Source organism: Lissotriton vulgaris, chromosome 7 (assembly GCF_964263255.1).
Source record: "Lissotriton vulgaris chromosome 7, aLisVul1.2, whole genome shotgun sequence".
Taxonomy (NCBI): domain Eukaryota; kingdom Metazoa; phylum Chordata; class Amphibia; order Caudata; family Salamandridae; genus Lissotriton; species Lissotriton vulgaris.
Window position 1 is genome coordinate 194803916 of NC_141695.1, and position 21225 is coordinate 194825140.

At 42.6% G+C, this 21225-nt stretch overlaps 1 protein-coding gene across 1 annotated transcript in view; it reads right to left on the reverse strand.

Annotated features, from left to right (window-relative positions):
* LOC147701171 (uncharacterized) overlaps positions 1-21225 on the reverse strand; it is a 79527-nt gene that overhangs the window by 22308 nt on the left and 35994 nt on the right. The window contains exon 3 of the mRNA XM_086928586.1: positions 17428-17550. Coding sequence (XP_086784712.1) covers positions 17428-17550 — 123 coding nt within the window. The remainder of the gene's footprint in view (positions 1-17427; positions 17551-21225) is intronic.

A 21225-nucleotide genomic window follows, 5' to 3' on the forward strand; every position in this document is an offset into this window, starting at 1 on the left:
GGGATATGTATATCTTATCTATGTTAATTCCAGCTTCACCATCATGATACTATTTGTCATGTTAAATGACATGAATTAACATTTCCTGGCTAATAGAGCTTGTACTGTAGTTGTAATAAGCACAGTTCAAATCTGTCCAGTCACATTGCAAACTGACTACTTGGGGTCTATGGTTAGCCTTTTGTAGTTCTTATGGTCTAAATACCAAAAAACCATACATCCCAACCTAGCAATCCTACCTGATGGTGCTTGGTCGGCCTCCCTGCTCCTCCGTGCTCCGCGTCATTCACGAAAGTGATTAGCAGGACGCGAGGGCTGTTTAAGTACTGCCTCTTCCCTGTGTGACCCGGAAGTAGTCGGGGTGTTTTCAAGAAAATAAATACTAGATACCAAGTTATTAATTGTATCTGGTTTAAATAGAATACTATTTATGTCGAATTAAGTCGGGCGAATTAGAAGTCTATCATTTTGGCTTTGTGCAGCATTATTTAAAAAACCGGAAATTATCGCGCCGAAGCAGTCTTTGTGTATATTCATACCTCTATGGGGCCAAAAGTGTAATTCATAATCATGTCGCAATTATAGCAAGCGCTAACGTGTTAATTAACAGTTTGGACAAATTTTAAATTAAGGTCGTTTTAATGTTGGCGGCCATCTTGAGTAGGGAAAGTTCGAAGTGATTATTCTTTCTTCGAACATTCTGTCCTTCGTGGTGGGTATTGATTTGTCTACTAGTGACCATGCCCTCTTCAATTTATATTCATAAAAGCCGTTAAATTCGGCGTAGACCTCGCATAGTAAGTACTTTTTCTGGAGTCTCGTTAACTTGTATGTTTATTTGGTGGCCATCTTGGATTGGGAAAGGTTCAAGCGATATTATTACTTGGTCTACTATGCATGTCATATAGAAGGCATTTAGGGTACACAGCGCCTTTCAAATTTCCTTCATACTATGTCTGCCTTTCATTTGTAATTTAAAATAATCATTTTAGCACAAAATACATAAGTTTTATGCAATAACACAGTCGTTCTAGCACCTACTGAGACACACAGTATGTTTTCTTTTTCATAGTTGATAATTAACATGTCATGGTCAACAAAGATGCTTTATAAAAGCCTTTCTAAAAATAAGATTTTGATATTTAGCGATCTAGTCAACATTATAACAATAAACAATTTCACAGCACATAATACTCAATTTCTTCTGATATTATAATGTGTCAATTAGTTGATACTGTAGAGCGGGTTCAGTAGGTGGGATTTCTGGCATCCTAGGCATATGGTCATCTAATTCCTTGAACATCATCCCATTATACAATAAGACTGACTTTACATTTGTTCACTGTTATCTAGGAATCAAAGGAGCCATAGCGATGTCTAATGAACATATTGTTACATCTAATGCTGTTAGTACTGCGAAGGTCTTAAGGAATTTTACTTTAAATGTTAAATTAAACCTTGTTACAACTGATACTATGAATACTAAAAGACAGCCTATGTAATTAGTCTTTCCCATTCCTCTTTATTATTCAGTCCTGTCCTAAACGTATTAAACAGGGACATGAAAAATTGTTCCCTTGTTTTTCTCTTGATGTGTATATCTCCTCCTCTCAAGGTTTGATGCATTACCTCTATACCACACCATTTCAAGTCTTCAATTTGGTGATTATGAGACAGCCAATGTTTTACAAGGGGCGCTGTTTTCTTTCTTGTACGAATGGCAGATTTATGTTCTGTGACTCTGGTTTTGATTTCTCTAGACGTTTCCCCAATGTAAGCTTTGTTACAGGGGCAAAGTATCATATAAACTAAGTTTTTAGTTTTGCAATTGATGAAACTTTTCATTTTGTGTTTGATGCCATTCTGCTCAATCATATCCACTTTCATCATTGTTGTACAATTGGTACCCATATTACAACAAAAATTACCAACAGGTAGAGGTCTTTTGTCTATAGTTTGTTGGCACTGTTTTTTCGTCTCTGAAGGTATGGACTAAGCAGTTACTGATTGTTCTGTTTCTGCGGAAACTGAACATCGGTTTAGGGAGTTTTTCACCATCTTTGTTCTTTAGCAGTGACCAATTTCTATTAATTATATTTTTCACTTTGTTACTAACTGTACTAAAGTTTGTAACGAATATCAGTCTATTGTCTGGAGTCTCAGTCTGTTTTTGTTCTTTTGAAAATAAAGATTCTCTATCGTAATATTTAGCACGTTTATATGCTTTTTTAATTAGATGTTTCGGATAACCTCTTTCCTTTAATTTGTTGGATAGGGCGTCAGCATGTTTATTAAAATCTCTGATGTCAGTACAGTTTCGTCTTATTCTTAAATACTGACCAAAAGGGATGTTATCCTTTTGACTCTTGGGATGATTGCTGTTGTAATGCAATAACGTGTTTCGGTCAGAAGGTTTTGTATAGAGTTCCACTACTAGGGTACCATTATTTACTTTAATACTAATGTCTAGGAATTCAATGCTCAGTTTATTATACTTGGAAGTGAAATGTAAATTCACATCTCCCAGGTTTAGCCAACTGAGGAAATCGGTAAGGTCTTCGATGGTTCCGGTCCAGGTGAAAAAAATATCATCGATAAACCTCGACCAACATGTAATGTTCTCAAAGTACGGGGCTGCGGGATTAAAAATATGCTTATCTTCAAAGGCAGCCACATACAAGAAGGCCAGGCTGGGAGCACAGGTGGCTCCCATGCTGGTGCCTTTGACCTGCTTGTAGAAATCATTCTTAAACAAAAAGATGTTGTTTTTAAGAATAATTGTCACACAGTCCATAATAAATGTTGCGTGGCTGCTAAGATCTCCAGTATCTTGATTAAAAAGGCCCTCTAACATCTTGATGGTGTCATCCTGTGGGATGTTGGTGTAGAGGGCCTCGATGTCTAGTGTTACTAACCATTGACTGTGGATATCAAAAGGATGGCCTTCTACTTTATCTATTATGCTGGTTGTGTCTTTGATGTATGCTTGTTGTATAGTTACTAAGGGCTTCAAGAATTTGTCCACATATTTACTTAGTGGCTCTGTGACCGAATTGATGCTGGACACAATGGGCCGCATAGGTGGGTCTAACAGGTATTTGTGGACTTTTGGGAGTACATATAGTGCAGGTATGATGGTAGATTTATTTTTTAAGAATCGGAATTCATCCTCACAAATTATTTCATCCTCCTTAGCAAAATCTAGTAGAGAGTTTACTTTTGAAATTAGTGCATTCCATTCATTTCTGTTGGATCTACAATAATGTTCTGTGTTGTTAAGGAGAAGCATCATTCTCCTGTTATAATCCTCGGTGTTCATCAGAACGATGCTACCTCCTTTGTCTCCAGGTTTAACTGTGAGATTTTTATTATTTTCAAGGTCTTTCAGGGCTGAATTTTCTGCTTTGCTGAGATTATATTTGCTGACTATTGGTTGTCCTAGTAAATCACATATGTTGCTCTCCACTACTTGTGCAACACACTTATGCTCTTTGCATAGGAATACTTAGAATTAAGACCCACTACATTTACATGTCTTAATTTACAGGGACCTTAAATTCAGAAAAGACCCAAGTCTGCATCAAAATAGACTCGAGGTAGATGTCCGGTGGCTCTTCCGTTGCTCTTTTACTCTGTACCTTAAATTGAAAACAGGTAATTGTTGAGTGAAACCATATGAAATGGCACTATTATAACAAGAGACCATAGTAGGCGGTTCATAAAATACTTCATTAATTTTTCCTGCTAAGGTCACAGTGGATTTTGAATGAAACGAGGATTCACAGAGATCCGGTTTTTTAGAAGTCTTCTTAATGATGAAAATAGAAACTTCATACATATCAGGTATTCCCTCTTTTTGTAATTTAGTCAATTGTCCTCGAAAACTCTAAGGCTTGACACCATACCATTAAAATGTAAGGGATGCTTTGTTAGCTTTTGCATAATTTTGAGAGCTATAGTAGGTCCTTATGTAAGCACAGTTTTGAAGATAACAGGTTTTATAGATTAAATGTAGCAATGCAGATAGGTGAGGTTTATAAACACTATGTAAAGATAGATGATTTTGTGTTGAAAGTATATATACATTTTAATTTTTAGATTAATGTTGAACTGTCACAGTGTCCCGAAGAAGGTGTAAACTATAGAAACGAACACCGAAACGCAGCGTCGACCTTTGTTCTTTGACCCTTTTTTAAACCTTTGAGATTTATTTCCCTGAATATTTTATTAGTATTTCCTTTAGATTGTAACCCTTACAGGGAGGCATTTTAATAAATTGTGTTTATACCTTTCCAGTTCTATTGTAGTGTGTTTACCTGTCATACTTTGATTACTGATTACAATGTCATGTGGAGATAGATATATAGACAGTGCTTAGTATTTACATTATCTACAGTACTCTATGTTGTTATTCTTTTAGGACCTGTCGAATAAGCTTTGCCCCGGTATAATTCAGTCCCTGTCAGCATCACTGACTCCATTTAATTCACTACAAACCACAGGTTTTCCTTTCTCGCAGTACTCTACCCCTACCTGTGTCTAATCATCAGGGTAATCTTCCATATATTTTGGTGACACATTGTAAATGTACACTCAGATTGTTCAGAGGTCATTAACTTAGTTGTCAAGCTTGACCATAGATTAATGGAATGTCCCTGAGGGGAGCCTAAACTGCTATTTGTGCAATCTGAGCAGAAAGAGTCAGTCTAAGAATCAGGATAACACAGAACCCACGCAGGTCCGAGGCTTGCGCAGTCCTTTAACCACGGAGGAAAAAGAACAAAGAAAGAAATTAAACCAGGACATTTTGTATGAGAAGGCCCTGCCAAACCAAAGGGAATTCGGTAGGCTACCACCTTGACTTCTGACACAATGCTGAAAAAGTTAGAGTGCCTAGTTGACAAAGGTGTCACTCAGTCGGGTATGGTTCTTGAACTGACACCCATTTACCTGGCTAATACCTCACAGAGTACAACAACATTTAATGATACTGGTCATCTTCTGCACTGAACACCAACAGAAGAAGCAGGTTTTACCCATGCTTGTAGTTTCCGGGGCCACAGGAAATTTCTTACCTCTAGCCTTGGCCACTTCTTTACATATTCCATGGTTTATAAAATGTGAACCAGAGCCGTAGATGTCTCAGAGCACTCTTCTGGGTTGACTGTATGCAAAACTACTCCCCTATCCTTAATATGCGAGACAAGGCACTCTGAGACTTTGACCTTTGACCTCACTGACACACCTACCTTCTGCGCTATTTTAAGAATTCCTTTTCTTCAGTTGCAAAATCCTGCTATTGACTCCTGCCTTTATTCAGTCACATGGGATGCCATTACTGTGAGACTCATTGCTGTAAGAACACTCAGAGCCTGAGACAGAATATTCTCTATTTGCCAAATTAGATAGAAAGAAGGTGACCACTGATATCTTTCACTTCATTAAGGAGAGATGCACCACGGCCCATGTATTTAGACATCCAGACCCCATGCAGCCTTCTGTCGTGGAGGCAAATGCCTCTCAGATACATATGGATGGTATATATTTGCAACCTGATAGTACAACGCAACACATGCACCCATTTCCCTTTTTTTAATCAAAAGATTATTGCCAACAGAGCAATGTTACTCAGCTGACGAACTAGAGTTATTGGCCAATAAATTATGCTTTCGAGAATGGCAACACTTACCTTCAGCCATGCACACAACAGATCGGTGATATTAGTTATTCTGCTCTCATGTTGAACTGCTAATAAAACCTGTAAGTCTATGTCACTGAAATTAATGGATGCTCAATCAGGGGGGCAATAGTAAGCGTGCTACTCACCCGTGGGGGTCTCAAGGTGCTGAGTGGGGGGGGGGGGGGTTGTTGGTTTTGCTTAGCCGAAGAGCCAGGTCTTGAGGGTCTTTCTGAAGGTGTTCAGGTGTTCAGGGAGGGGGTGCGTGTGAGGTCTGCTGATAGCTCGTTCCATGTTTTATTTATTTATAAAGCGCAACAATCATCTGACTGGATATCAAGGCACTAACAGACTGCCCATTACAAATGAAGGGTATATATTGTGGGGAGATTCTAAAACTTATCAGACTTTAGGAAATAGATGTGTCTACAGCTTTTTCCTGAATAGCTGGTGTCAATTGATAAGCCGAAGTTCTACTGGGAGTTCATTCCAGGATTTTGCCGCCAAATACGAAAAAGAGCGGCCCCCTAATCTAGTCTTTTTATTACACTTAGAGGTTGCCTTGGCCAGATGGCATGATCGCAGATTCCGATTAGGAAGATAAAACTTCACTCTGCCTTGGAGGATTTTCGGTCCGGCAAGATACAGGGCTGTGTGTGTATGGCATAGTAATTTAAACATGGCCCTCTGTCTCATAGGGAGCCAGTGTAGTGTATTCATGAATTCTGAGGAAAATCTTTACTTCACATTGCATACCGCTTTAGCTGCAGCATTTTGGACTAACTGGAGTATGGAAAATAGGTAGTCCGCCATACCAGCAAAAAGAGCATTCCAATAGTCCAGCCTGCTAAGCAGTGCCTGAACCAGGGTCTTTCTACATTCCAACGAAATCCACTGGAATGCCCTCTTTAGCATTTTTCGGGTAGTGAAACTTTTCCCGCAGAGTACATGAACATAAATCTGTATGGTAAGCGTGTTATTCACGAGAATTCCCAGATTTTTTGCCACCTGTTTGGGTGACGGAGGTTTACCCAAGGTAGAAGGCCACCAAGTTGAATTCTAAACTTGATGAGCCCCCCCAAACAATAGAATTTCCGACTTTTCTGCGTTTAATTTAAGACAGTGGTCCGACATCCAAGCTGCCATTTCCCTAAGGCAGCTAATAAGTCTAGTCCTTAAGTCCTCTAGTCCATCTAAGGCAACCACCCACTGGGTATCATCTGTGTAGATGCTAATGCCCCACTTTCAACATATCCCTGCCAAAGAGGACACATAAATATTAAACAAGGTGGGACTCAACGATGCACCCTGCGGTACACCATAATTGATGGTAGATGGCGTGGAAAAAAAAAAAAAGTACCCAGCTGTATGGTTTGCTCTCTGTTGGTAAAAAATAAGTGGAGCCAGTGCAGAGCTTTGGAATGGATGCCCTTAGTGAATAGAGTTTTTAGCAAACGATTGTGTGAAACAGTATCGAATGCTGCAGACAGGTCCAATAATATCAGCGCAACAGCTTTACCCTGATCGGTCATATATCTGATATTATCCAATACTGCTAAGAGTGTCGTATCAGTACTGCTGTTAGTTCTGAATCCAGTCTGGGAGATACCCAGAAGTTCATTTGCTTCAAGGTACTGCATCAACTGTCTATGCACTAATTTCTCCATTACTTTGGACAAATAGGGCAATTGCGATATCGGGCGTTGGTTCCCTGGATTTTGGACATCGGTACCTGCCTTTTTTAGCAGGGGAATTACTGTAGAGTTCTTCCAGGTCTCAGGAAACACAGCGGTGCACAATGATTGATTGATGACTTGGGTAGCAACAGGACAGATAATTGGAGCAATTAGAGAAAAAATATAATGGGGACAAGGGTCTGATGGAGATCCAGATTCAACTTCCATCATGATTTTTTCCACCTCTTGCTTGGTAAACAGACTGAAGCTATCAAGGTGGACTGGTGTATCTGGTTTGGTATGAAAGAACTCCTGTTTTAGATTGCCAAGTGGCTGCTCGTCATAAAAGGAGGTATAAATCCCCTCAATCCTATTCAAAAAGAACCTGATCGCCCCACAGCACTCTTGCAACGGAGTCAGGGTTTGCGACATACTGGCTGGATTGCAAAGCTCTTTCACAATTTTAAATAATCACTTCGACGAGCCGCTGTTCGTAGCCACACAATTAGAAAAATAGGTCTTTCTTGCGTTTTTATTGCCATGTTGTAGCTTTTCATTTCCCTCTTGAATGACTGTCTATGTCTGTTTTAGACGTCCTCCATTTATGTTCAAGAATTTTACATTTTCTTTTCAGGATCTTAAGATCCAAGGAGTATCATTTTTCTGATTTGATCCTAACCTGGTATTTACTTCTGGTTTGGGGGGCACAGAAGTTGAGGGCATTTAAAATTTCATCCTGGAGATAATCTGCACTCAACCCTCCTACTATTGGTTCGGGCTCATCGCAGTCCCTGAGGTTAAAATGCTGCTCAAATTTCTCTGGAGTAACCTGCCTCCACACCCTTTTCACTCCTACTATCGGAATTTGATAACGAGAGGGCTTCTTTAAGAAACTCAGATAGAAAGTAACCAGAGAGTGGTCGGTCCAAAGTAGGGGTCTGATTTCATTTATAATAATCGATTCTACGTTAGAAAAGACCAAGACTAGAGTATGCCCAGCGATATGGATGGGTTCACCTACCCATTGTTTTAACTGCAAAATCTCCATATTGCTACTAAGGTGCTTAGTGGAACAGTCATTTATTTCCTCAAAATGGACATTAAAATCACCTATAACTAGGTAACTTTTGTATTTCAAACATGTGGGGAACAGCTGGGTAAGTAGCTGAGTACTAAAGTCTGCCTTGCAACCAGGAGGGTTATAGAGAATTGCTCCACCGAAAAGATTGTAAGTTCCGCTGAATTTCAAAAGCTAATATTTCATGTTTCCCTAGCCGGGTCACAGGCTCTTGAAGACAGGTATAGCAATCCTTAAAAAGCATGGCCAGTCCTCCTCCTCTTCTGACCCCTCTATCTGGTTTCAAAATGTTATAGCCTGTAGGCAGGGCAGTGGCATTGTCAGGGCTATGCTTGGGGACCAGCCACGTTTCTGTGATAAATGCAAGATCAGGTTGTGTTTCCTTTAGTAGATCCCAGATTTCTACTGAATGCTTTGGCATTGATCTGGCATTAAAATAGATGCATTTAATATGGAGCTCATTATCAGTAGGGTTAACAAGTGCCGAACTACGAGGTGTATTAATACACCAATTACAGTTTAGACATGAACAGGGACCCTGGATAATGTCTGGCAAGGCTTGAAAACAATGCGTTAACATGCGTGGAAGCCGGTCAGCGATATTCAATAAAGTCTCTCTAGACTACCTATACTTATCGTGCCTGCACATGATAAAAGGTGCAGGGAGTATGGCCCCTGGCCCCGGTCGGACGCGGACGCGCGCAGACAGGCTAGCCTTTGGCGCGCCCGCTGCACGTCCGTTTCATGCGGATTTTGTGGTGGTAGTATAGTTAGGCAACTCACCACCGCGCGCTGCCGGGAATTGATGTTCCTTCTAGCTCCCCAACCGGAAACTGCCTAAGGATCACCCTGCCCTCCGCGCAAACAGCACTCAGCTGCAGAGGACCGGGCATGATCAAGATAAAGGTATGGACACTTTAAAACTACACAACACTTTAAAACAAATATGCCCCCCGAAAGTGTAGCCTAAAATAAAATAACGATGAAAAGAATTATTAAAAGAACATACCCCTCAAATCTGCATCCTAAAGTTGTCAGAAGTCCAATAGCAACAAGAACTAAAAGGTCAGTGCCGTTTTCAAGATGCCAGGTCTATGCTGCGATGTGGGAAAAGGATCTTCCGCCTGCTCTGGCTCTGTGGATGTGTGGGGTTTCGGCTAGTGCGAGGTTGGAGGAACTGAGGCTTTTTTTTGGGGTACGTGGAATTTAACTGTCATTGAGGTATTCGGCTCTGTTGTGGTGTAGGCATTTGTAGGCGGGGTGAGGATTCTGAAGGTGATTCTTTTCTCTACGAGAGCCAGTGGAGTCTTCGGAGATGTTGATGATGTGTTCTTGTCGAACGATGCCAAGGATGAATCTGGAGTTTGCAAAGTAGGTACTTGTTGATGCCGGCGTAGAATGCGTTTTCATAGTCCATTCTGCTGGTGATGAGTACGTGGGTGACTGTCTTCCTTGACTCCGGGGGGATCCATTTGAAGGTCTTGTGGAGTATGCAGAGGGTGCTGAAGCTGGATGTGACTGCGTTGGCCTGTCGGTTCATGGTGAGTGAGGAGTTAAAAATGATACCCTGGTTCTTGGCGTGGTCTGCGGGAGTGGGTAGGCTGCCAAGGGCGGTCAGCCACCAGGTGTTGTCCCATGCTGAAGGGGTGGTTCCAAGGACGAGGGTTGAGTTTCAGGCAGCTGTTTGTCATCCAGTCAGCGACTTCTTGCATTCCTTTATGGAAATTGGGTTTGGCGGTGGTGGGGTCTCGGTGAGGGAGAGGATAAGCTGGGTGTCGTCAGCGTAGGATACGATGCTGAAGCTATGTTTTTGTAGGATGGTTGCTAGGGGGGCCATGTAGATGTTAAAGAAGGTCGGGCTCAGTGATGATCCTTATGGGAGTCTGCATGTGGTTTTCGTGGGGTCGGAGAAGAAGGAAGGTAGCCTGATTTTCTGGCTTCTTCCGGATCCAGTCCAGGGCTGTTCGTTGTATGCCGGAGTCGTGTAGTCTGGTGACTAGTGTGCGGTGAGACACAGTGTTGAATGCTGCTGATAGGTCGAGTTGGATGAAGGCTGCTTCGTGTCCTCGATCCAAGCGGGTGCGCATGTTGTATTTGGCGGTGAGCAGGGCGGTCTCCGTGCTGTGGTTTCTTCGGAATCCGGATTGGGATGGGTCGAAGATTGAGTTGTGTTCAATGAACCGTGTTAGTTCTCGGTTGACGAGTTGCTCTGCGACTTTGTCTGCGAAGGGGAGGAGCGAGATGGGCTGGTAGTTTTTTGAGGTAAGTGGGGTCCGCTGTTGGCTTCTTGAGAAGGGGCCTGATTTCTGCACGTTTCCAGACATCCGGGAAGGTGCCTGTTTCGAAGGTGGTGTTGGTGGTGTGTTTCAATTTGGGTGCGATGGCGGCCGCGGCTCTGTGGTAGATGTGAGGAGGGCAGGGGTCAGTGGAAGCCCCCGAGTGGATGCCTTTCATGGCTCAGGCGGTGTCCTCAGTCGTGAGGGGTGTCCAGCTGGAGATGGTTGGTTGGTTGTTTTCCGAGGGGGGTGGAGGGAGGCTGCGGTGTCTGGAGGATGGTTTATGAAGTTGTTATAGAGAGTTTTGATCTTGTGGTGGAAGTAAGTTCCGAGCTTGTTGCAGAGGTCTTGGGAGGGGTTGATGTCTGTGGCTTCGCTGCGTGGGTTGGTGAATTCCTGGATGACGCTGAACAGTTCCTTGGAATTGGCGGAGTTGGCGAGGATTTTGTTGTGGATGAAGTTCCTTTGGGTGGTTCTGATTTGGTTGTGGATGAAGTTTCTTTTGGTGGTTCTGGTGGTGCTCATTGTATGTAGACACCTGTTAGTGTACTGGTGGTAATTGCCTCATTGTGTTATTTCCAGTGCATTGCATCATCACAAAGCCAGAGGTTCTGATCCGGTGCACATCTACCTCACAAAAGAAGAAGGTGTCAGAAGAGACAAATCCTGTTAAGTTGTGTCGCACAGCTACTGAGCAGATCCAGTACTGCAAGTCTCTCTTTTCCTTTTTTCATCATAACTCCCTTCCCTTACACAGAACAGTGTGGGATCTAAGGTTTCGGTTCTCTGACCTGCATCAACCTCTGGATGGATAGGAGGTCTAGCATTGGCTCCAGTGTTATCTCCATGGTTGGGATCAGGTGAGGGCATGACAGCTTCTTCTTTTAGAGACGTCTTGGTGAGAAACCAATGATGTCACTTCCTGTGCAGATGGCTGATGAGCAATCCAGTGATGCAACTTCCTGTTAAATTAAGTCCTCTTGCTTGGCTTCTTTTAAATTTGGTTTTAGTGGTTTACCAGTAATGTCACTTCCTGTGCAGATGGATAATGGGAAGTCCAGTGATGTCACATTTTGGTGGGACACCACTGATGTCACTTCTTGTGCAGATGGATGATGAAGAATCTAGGTAGGTCATGTCCTGTGGAATGGATGAGGAGAAATTAAGTCCTCTCCTTTAGCATCTTCTTTTAACAACTTTTTTGGGTGAGAACCCAGAGATGTTACTTCCTGTGCAGATGGATGAAGGGTAATCCAGTGATCTCCCTTCCTGTGCAGACAGATAACGAGGAACAAAGTCCTTTTTATTGGCTTTTAAAAAAAAAAGTTCTGTTGAGAATCCAGGGATGCCATGTCCTGTTTCTAGAAAAGAGGGGGGTCCAAAAGAGACTCCAAGGCTATATCAGTCTTCACATGGTTTGTGTAAGATGAACACACTCAAAAAAACTCTGGACCTCTTGAGTTTTGAACAGGTAAAGTCTTTAAGGGGGTAGTGAGTGTGCTTACAACAGTTCTTCATATCATCAGGCTGAATCCTTACTCATAGATTGAGTCAAAAGTCCATTTTTTTGTATAGAGAGGAGATCTTTATTAATTCAAGTAAAAACATGAACAGCCGACACGTGTTTCGCCCCCTTTGGCGATTCGCGCCAGGGCTTTTTCAAGGCTATTTACTTATAAGTTTGCTCATTGCAATTCATCCTCATTATTGTGCTGGTTTCCAACAATCATCCGATTTTTCAAAGTATAAATTTGTAAAGGGAAATCCCTAAGATCCAAAGTCGGGAGCCTGCAGGTCGTTCCTTCCGCTTTCGCGTATGCACCTCACCTCATACGCATGTTTTCTGACGGTATTGTGCCAATTAAATGTCATAGTGCATTTAACCAGGACCGTCTTCATTAGTTTGCAGTAGAATATTAACAATTTCCTTACCTTCAGTTCACCAGTAGTGAGGTCAGAGGTGAAGGTGCAGCTTGTCCTGCGAATACTGTACAAAGGTCTGACCTACTGGAAGAGGGAAGAATGTGCTGTTGTACTTTGGCTGTTTTGTACAATGGGAGCAGAGGAACATGGGAATAAAGGCATGCCTTTCCACCACAGACATGGCTGGACACAGAAGAATTAATGACTATCAAGTGGGCCCATTGTCATGAGATTCACTTTCATCCAATCCGGGCTTTTTTACTAACAGCACTTTGGATTATTGGAACTGCTTTTCTAACTATATGCAAGTGAGGGTGATCTGGCGTCCCGGATTTGTCAGATGTATGCATATTTCACTAAATGTAGCCTATATCCTCGGTTGGATGAGGTTTCGCTGAACACTGACTGAGATCAATTCGCATGTGTTCGAGAGCAGGATTAACTGCCTCTAGCAGAAATTAATTTACTTTACACTGATGTGTAAACGTTGCATTGAATTCCACTCAGTGCCTCTTTGTCTGTTTTCCGTGTTGGTGAGCGGTGCCACTAAATCCTAAACTCGATGCAAATTTTTGTCTTACTTCTATGTTTGAAAAATGTCCCAGTTGTTGGTTTTCGAAATCTGGTCACTCTGGTGCAGGTGGATGTTGGCTAAAATGCAAGTACTGGGTGATGTACTCCACCCACCCCCACCTCCTGGGATCCAGGAAGCATCTTGGATTTGGGCACACGCCCCATCCATGTGTCTGGTTGCGCTTTGATTCAAGGCTGCAGCCGGTGCTTAGTACACATGTTTGGAGGTAAATCAGCGCCATGTTTGTGACCGTTACACAATCAGGCCTCTTTTTACCTCACAGCACACACTTCGCATCCAAGCATTGTTACCTCGTCTTTCGTCTACAGTTGAAGTGGCGCACATTATGCCATCATTGTATGCTTAATTTGTATTTAATGGGCACACAAGATACATTTGTACTAAACAAAGTATACCGAGGTATTGTACCTGCGCTGGTAACACGCTGCACACAATGCGCCACAGAGCCGTGTCCCTTGCTGCAGTCAAAAAAACCACACGGCCGGCCTTTTATCTGAGCACGAGTGCTTGTTGCGGCTGTTTTACGACGGGCCCACATTGTTGTCTGGCCGGCACTCAGTCTGTCAGGCAGTCGGTCTGCCTGGCCCGGATCCCATTGTTCCCTTATCGGCACCTCTGCAGCTTGCAGGGTGGGGGAGGGGTGCACACTTCTGCCAGGGGAGCTGCAGGACCCCTAGAGTAAACACAACCTCCAGCAAGTGTACGGAATGGGCAAAGTTAGGCAGGGCGCATTGTTCTCTGTTTTTTCAGCCTCTAATTTTGGCTGAAGCGAGATTAGTTCAATTTGAATCATAGGTTGTTGTTCAAGGCCTGAACCACTCCAGGCATATCCACGAAAGGCCACGCATTTGTATACAAAAATGTATCCTTAAGTACACGTACAGGTCAAGCGCGATTTGGTAACAGCAAGTGGGGAGGTTTGGAGCTGAAAGACAATGGGGCTATTTACAAGCCTCTTGCACTACAACTCCCTAACTTTCAATGCGCAGATTAGTCGCTCTGTCACTTTAAGAGGGTGGGTGGAAGCCAGCAGACTAATGTCGGCCAGACTAACAAAACCACTTGGCCAAAAAAAAAACACTGTACTTGGCATGAGGACAGTCGTCGCTTTTCATTGCTCTGGCACAAGCCGACGCGCTATTCTCCAAATATGTAGGTACAAATACACAAGGTATCATAGCGCTTACACGAGCACCAGTTGCATTACACGGACACATTCGCCTTTTTTAGGCACGGGAAGATGAGGTGATTTGCTCAGAATCACAGGATGTTTGTGCCTCCCACCGGACTCGAATCTGTCTCTCTAGCTTCTCCCAGGTTCTGAGCCTTGCTGTTGCTGTTGAGCAACGTGCAGACAAGCTCAAAAGGCAGAGGACAAGCATGCTTTCACACTAGCAAGCCCCGGAGAGTTGATGGTGGTGTATAAAAGTGCCCATCAATCATTCATTCACGGACTCAGTTTCTAGTAAATTAAACTGTTTTTCATTGTGTACAAATGGTCAAATAGTGGAGCTACTCACCCCCGGGAACCAGTTATGATCGTGCGAAGCCTGCAACACTGCAAGTTACGTGTCCGAGAAAAAAAAAACTTCCCCTTTCTCTCGTGCAGAGTGACCTGTGATGTACAGCAAGATCCTTACACAACGACACTTCCTCGTGAATGCAAGCAGAATCAACAGTTTTAAAGTATGGACATAAATACGGAAGTGCCTTTGGTACTGACAACCCCAGGTCACCATTTCAAGCAACGTACACAACAGGAGATGCGCAGCAGTGTGATATTTCACGCGCTCTCTCCCTGCCTTGAGAGAACACGTACTGGGCAAGGCTGGCAAATGTGCACCTCAAGCCGTGGTCGTGAGCTGTGCTCACCACACATACAGAGAACACGCGGAGTGACCTGTGATGTACAGCAAAATCCTTACACAACGACACTTCCTCGTGAATGCGAGCAGAATCAACAGTTTTAAAGTATGAACATAATGTGCACCTCAAGCCGTGGTCGTGAGCTGTGCTCACCACACATACAGAGAACACATGCATGTATCATCGTGGTGCCAGTGACCTCTTTAGGGCGGCCAGCCATGAATTGGGAGAAGCCCTTTGATGTGCTGTGCGGCCAAAAGTATGTGTGTTCTGAAGATGCACAATCACATTTAAGAATGGAGGAGCACACTAGAAACGTGTAAATATAATTCGAATTTTACAGCTTGAAAAATCTGGTTGGGTAACCTGAGAGGACCAGCTAATCCGAGAGGATAACATTAAATAAATGCACGCACGGAGACAAAGTGAAATAATGCGTCACCAACACGTACCTGATAATGCAGAGCGGCCGGGAAACTGAAAGTACGGCCGGCCGGCCAGCCATGATTAATTAGTTAGGGGAGGAGAAGCTGCAGAGCGCACGCTGGGCGAAGCCCTTTGATGTGCTGTGCGGCCGTGAATGCGCGTGCTTGTTTGGTCACGTGATTCACGTGAACTTAATGAAAACCGCACCAAGAAGCCCTTGGTTTGACGAGGATTTCGAGCACTTGAATTCTCGCTCCGCTCAATGCGCTTATTGATAGGTCGCGAGACCTAAAAATGCATCACAATCCAAATATCGATTGCTTTCCTGATACTAGATTAGCAATATGCTGCAAACATTTGTATATAGTGTTTTCCTAATTGAAGTTACTTAAATAAAGATGTAATCTAAATGTTAAATTCAATGCATGATTAGACCCTCCAGTAGAAAATATATGCAGGCTAGGGCAAGTGGTACCTTTAAAAGTACACCTCTATAATTCAATTGTGTGCAACGCTTTTTTTCACAATTGTAAGTGACTTCCCAAATTGACAGGGATGCAAACTGTAGTCTAAAACTGTTTTCTTTTACATGAACAACACCTATAACTGATGCCATGTCATCAGGATTAAGTTTCTCCAGAGATCTAAACAGTTATTCAAATGACAAAAATGTATGGAACAAAAAGCAATATTTTTCGATTCTCGGTCGGTAATAATTACATTATCTATTTATGTTATGTTGTAGAGACAAAATCTGATATTGTTTTTAACAGGGGTATTCCATTTAAAAAGAAAGTGCACATGTAATCAAGCACCTATCCTTTGTATTTAGTTACATTTTATAAGAAATAAAAGCATGAAGTCTGTAATATAATCCACACACTGACTCACTCATATACACCAACAGATTCAGTTGCATGTACCCACTCGCCCACCCGCACATAGCACCCAACTCATAAAGGTAAAATTACTCATTCTGTAGCTGCACTGGGCATCAGAAGAGATGCCCCGAATTAAGCAAAGGAGCAAGGAACAATCCTCACAAGCAACTCATTTATCAAAAAGAAACAACTTCAGCAAGAAAGTATAACTTGCTTGAATTAATCAAAAGACATAAGCAGTCAAAATGAGACCTTATTTAACTTGGGTCAAGGCAAAATTCCTAAAAAATGTTTTATATATTTTACACGAATTTTTTTTTAAAATACCACACGATAAACTATCAGAGTAGTGCTCACTTCAGCCGAAGTGAGTAAGGTTTAATTTAGTAGTCCAAATAATTACCACAAACGGTATTTCCTAAAGTATGAAGTATTTACTTTATAAACAATTCATATGAGATTTGGTGAGCCCCAGTGAAGTGACCATAACCTAACGTGGTGAAAAACTAAGTGAAAAGGGATGGGGAGAACAAGTTCTTGGTAGTAGTCAAAAGGAGGAGCTTTAGACAGAACATAACATTTGTTTTTCTCAGGCGCTCTCTTTTGTTAAAGTTAGAATTAAGTAAAGGCCTTTACTGAGTATCAGCCCCTTCTATAAACACCCCAGGGCATAGCAGGATTAAGTTTGAAGACTCACCTCTGGCCCCTTTTTCTACTCTCTACATGTTTTTATGTTATATTTGATGAATTTATAATATGTTGTGTTTTATTAATTTTGAAATAGTGAGCATATTGATTGTTGGGTCACTTTTTTAATGAGAATTTTGTTATGTGAACAATGAATGTACTTGTAATTTTAATCCTTGTAAGAGCAAGTTGAAAGAGTACATTTTCTGGGTGTGTGACAGGTGACAAGAATGAATAGTTTGCAATGAAATCTACCCAAAGGGATTTTTTCCTTTTCACTGTATAAGTGACCTATTCTCTTTGGGTATCAAGGGGCCCCTCTTTTCTCAAGTGAAGACTCACCTGCCACGAGGATTATGGCTGCTGAGACCCAGCCCAGTGCATAGGACCAGGAGTAGTTTTTCGTTTGAGGATCGATGCCAGGCGAAGCGGTGAACACAGACATGCCGATCACAGTTAACACACCTGGTGGAGAAAAGGGATATGATCAAAAGTCAATCTTCTCTGCCCATGTGGGTGGTATCAGAAGAGACCACGAGCACATTAAACTCCTGCCTCTTCGACTGACCCACCGCGCCTCTGGCGGACTCGATGTCCCCCCCCCCCCATACCCAGCGCCTTTTGAGACCCTTATGGGTGGGTAGTTGTGCTTTACAAGTAACGGGACTGACCGATTGGTGAATGAAAATGGCTTTACAGAGGCCCTGCGTGTCTAGGACACAGTTCATACACCAAAGAACAGTCTGCTAACCTGAGCAGGCTCTTGAATCCACAGCGACTACACAGATACACATCTAAAAAACACAGCTAGGTTAAAAACCATTCGGTCACCCAAGGGAAAGAGGTTTCCATTTGAGCCAATAGAAGTAGAGACATCCACCAGTGCTGGGTTGTCCTATCACACAATGTATTTTTACAGCAATATAATAGGTTTCAATATGTTGAAGATAAACATAGATTTACACATAGAGCCTTGGAGATGAGCATAGAAGCCACAAGATGGCCACCGTGTTTTCCTCCACATAGTGACATGGTTTTGCTATGTTCCTCATACATGCATCTGAGGAGTCAGAGCATTGTGGGTTCTCTCTGTAACTAATGTTCTTCTTGGGAACACTTCTAGCTACTACATGTGCAGGTTATTTAACGGCAAGAAGACTGGAAGCAACTGAAACAGGTAACTCTAGCTAAGGCAACTTTTGCACATGTAGATGTATACACATGCCAATGCTTGAATCTCTGCCTAGACTGCATTCAAAGACAAATTAGTAGACCCACATGCCTGACTCTCGTATATGACGTGGTTAGAATTAATAGGACTGTGGAGTTACGGCTAGTAGGACTACTGGCATTTCTAGGTGTAAATTGGCCAAATATAGTTCTAAATCGCATGGGCAGACATCTCTGCCAATTACATCTGAGGAAAATAACACCTGACAATCACCATAAATCAACACACAAAAGTATAGCTCACAGCTTGGTTGGCCCACTTCTGCTTTGTTATTGTTACTTTAGTTTGTATAGCGCCAACTCACCGACAGGTCTCAAGACGCTTTCAGACCAAGAAACACAATTCCCAGCTAGAAAAGGAATAGAATACCCTATGATTAGCAGGGGCCAAGGGCTTCCCTGAATAAAGTTGTTTTCAGCTGCTTTCTAAACTTTAGAAGATTGGCCTCTTTGTGTAGCATGTCTAGCAGCTTGTTCCACAGCTGTGGAATTAGTGTGGAAAAGGATCTTCCGCCCTTTGTTGCCAGTTTGAAGCGAGGGCAAACCAACAGCTGAGCATCCGACGATCTAAGCGATTGTGTAGGATTATAAGGCATCAAATGATCCTTTATATAGACCGGTGCTTGTCCACATATTGCCTTATGTGCTACACACAAGCTCTTAAACTCCACCCTCTGCTTCACGGGGAGCCAGTGAAGTTTAAGCAATAGGGGGGAGGCATGAGCTCTTCTGGGGAGTTTAAAGATTAAACGTGCCGCATCATTCATGACAACCTGCAATCTCTTGATCAGACTATTTGACAGGCCTAAATACAGGACATTGCCATAGTCCAATCGTGATATAATTGTGGTTGAAACTACAGTGCGAAGCATCGATTGAGAGAGCACAGGAACAAGCTTACGCAATTGCCTGATTAGGCCAGTACATACGCCAACTACCGTAGAAATCTGGGCAGACATTGACAGGTTGTGGTCAATTTTTATGCCAAGACTTTTTACATTTGCTGCTGGTGTTGGAGTAGGACCGAGTTCTTGCGGCCAATACAAATCACCCCAAGGTGATGTACCAGTAGATACCACCAAGACTTCCGTCTTTTCGGGATTAATTTTCAGTAGGTTGACCGTCATCCAACTGACTGTGTACCTAAGAACTTCTAACACATGCGCCTGAGCCATAGTAGAGTTCTCAATGCTAAAAAGTAACTGAGTATCGTCGGCGTAATTAAACACTCGACAACCCATGTGCACTAAAGACTCAATCAGAGGTTGTAGGTAAAGATTAAAAAGTAGTGGCGATAGTGCTGAGCCATGCGGGACTCCACACTCCACCATACCTACATCGGAGAGATCATCTCCCTGTTGAATCCTCTGTGGCCTCCCCCTTAGGAAGGATTCTAGCCATTTATAAGCTGCGCCACTTATTCCTGAGCTGGCCACTCTTTTGAGGAGCAGGTCATGGCTGACAGTATCAAACGCCGCTGACAGATCTAAAAGTATCAGGGCGCTTGGTTTCCTACTGTCAGCCATGCCTCTAAGCTCATCCAGCACCGAGAGCATCACTAACTCGGTGCTATGGTGTGCACGAAAGCCTGCCTGACGCCCATGAAGGAGGTTGTGAGACTCCAAAAAAGAAGAAAGGTTTTGTAGCACGTGTTCTAGGATTTTTGATATAAATGGTAATTGGGAAATCGGTCGATAATTTTTCAGGTTAGCTGAATCCGCTCCCGATTTTTTTATCAAAGGTCTAACCCGAGCCTCCTTAAGACTAGGTGGAAGATATCCCTTCAACAATGACAAATTGAGAAAGGAGACAATATGATTTTCCAAAATGGGACGCGCCGCCCGGAAGACCCTAGGGGGACAAGGGTCAGCTGGCGAGCCCGATTTAATGCTATTCATCAATTGCTCAAGCTTTGTAGAGTTAATTTCAGGAAAGCTTGAAATGATACAATCTTAATGAACTTTAGTATTCTGCGATGGGATAAATCCACTTACTATATTATTTTTAATCTTAGAGAGAATAGATTGCACTTTCCCTGAGAAATACTGTTGGAAGGTATTGCTGTCAATCTCTGAGTCAGCTTTGACCGGTCTCTTTGTCAATTCTCTCAAGATGTTAAACGTTTCCTTCTGAACATTTTGCGCCTGCTTTATACGCGTGTCAAAGTGTTCTGCTTTAGCTGTCAGAATCAATTTCTTATAGGCGTTTAATTTGACTTTATAGTGTTCACGGTCAGTTTCCTCCTTTGTTTTCCTCCAATTCCTTTCCACACGACGAAGCTCTTTCTTATGTTCTCTCAAAGGAGAGGTGTACCACGGCACACCTTTCCCCAGCCCTTTAGCTTTTTGTAACCTCTCTCGGGCAATTTGATCGATCGCCCAAGTAAAATTTTGAGTTAAATTCATATAATCCTGATCTAGATTGCCGCTAAGGGGATTAATACAAGGTGGAAGAGTGCCTGTCAAGGTTTGCAAATCAACCTTCTTCCATTGGCGAACTTTCTTCATTTCTGGGGCTTTGGTTATGGAATTTCCATTAATGGGAATAACGTAGTTAATCAGGTAGTGGTCCGACCAAACGCAGGGTAAGATGTCTTGAATCGTCACTTCAGGGTCCCAAGTCCAGACAAGGTCGAGCGTATGTCCCCTGTTATGCGTGGGACCTTCTACCAGCTGCTTCAGGCCAATTGAGGACATAGAGAACTCCAATTGTCGAGATATCGAATCTTTAGGCATTTTTTCCCAGTGTAGATTAAAATCACCGGTTATCACTACCTTTTGGTATCTAGTGCAGATATCTGATAGAATAGGGGTGAAGAGATCATTAAATGTTAGAGTAGTGTTAGGGGGCCGATAGATTGTAAGAAGCGCAAGACATGAGTTATTAAAAATCACCTTTATTCCAAGTAGG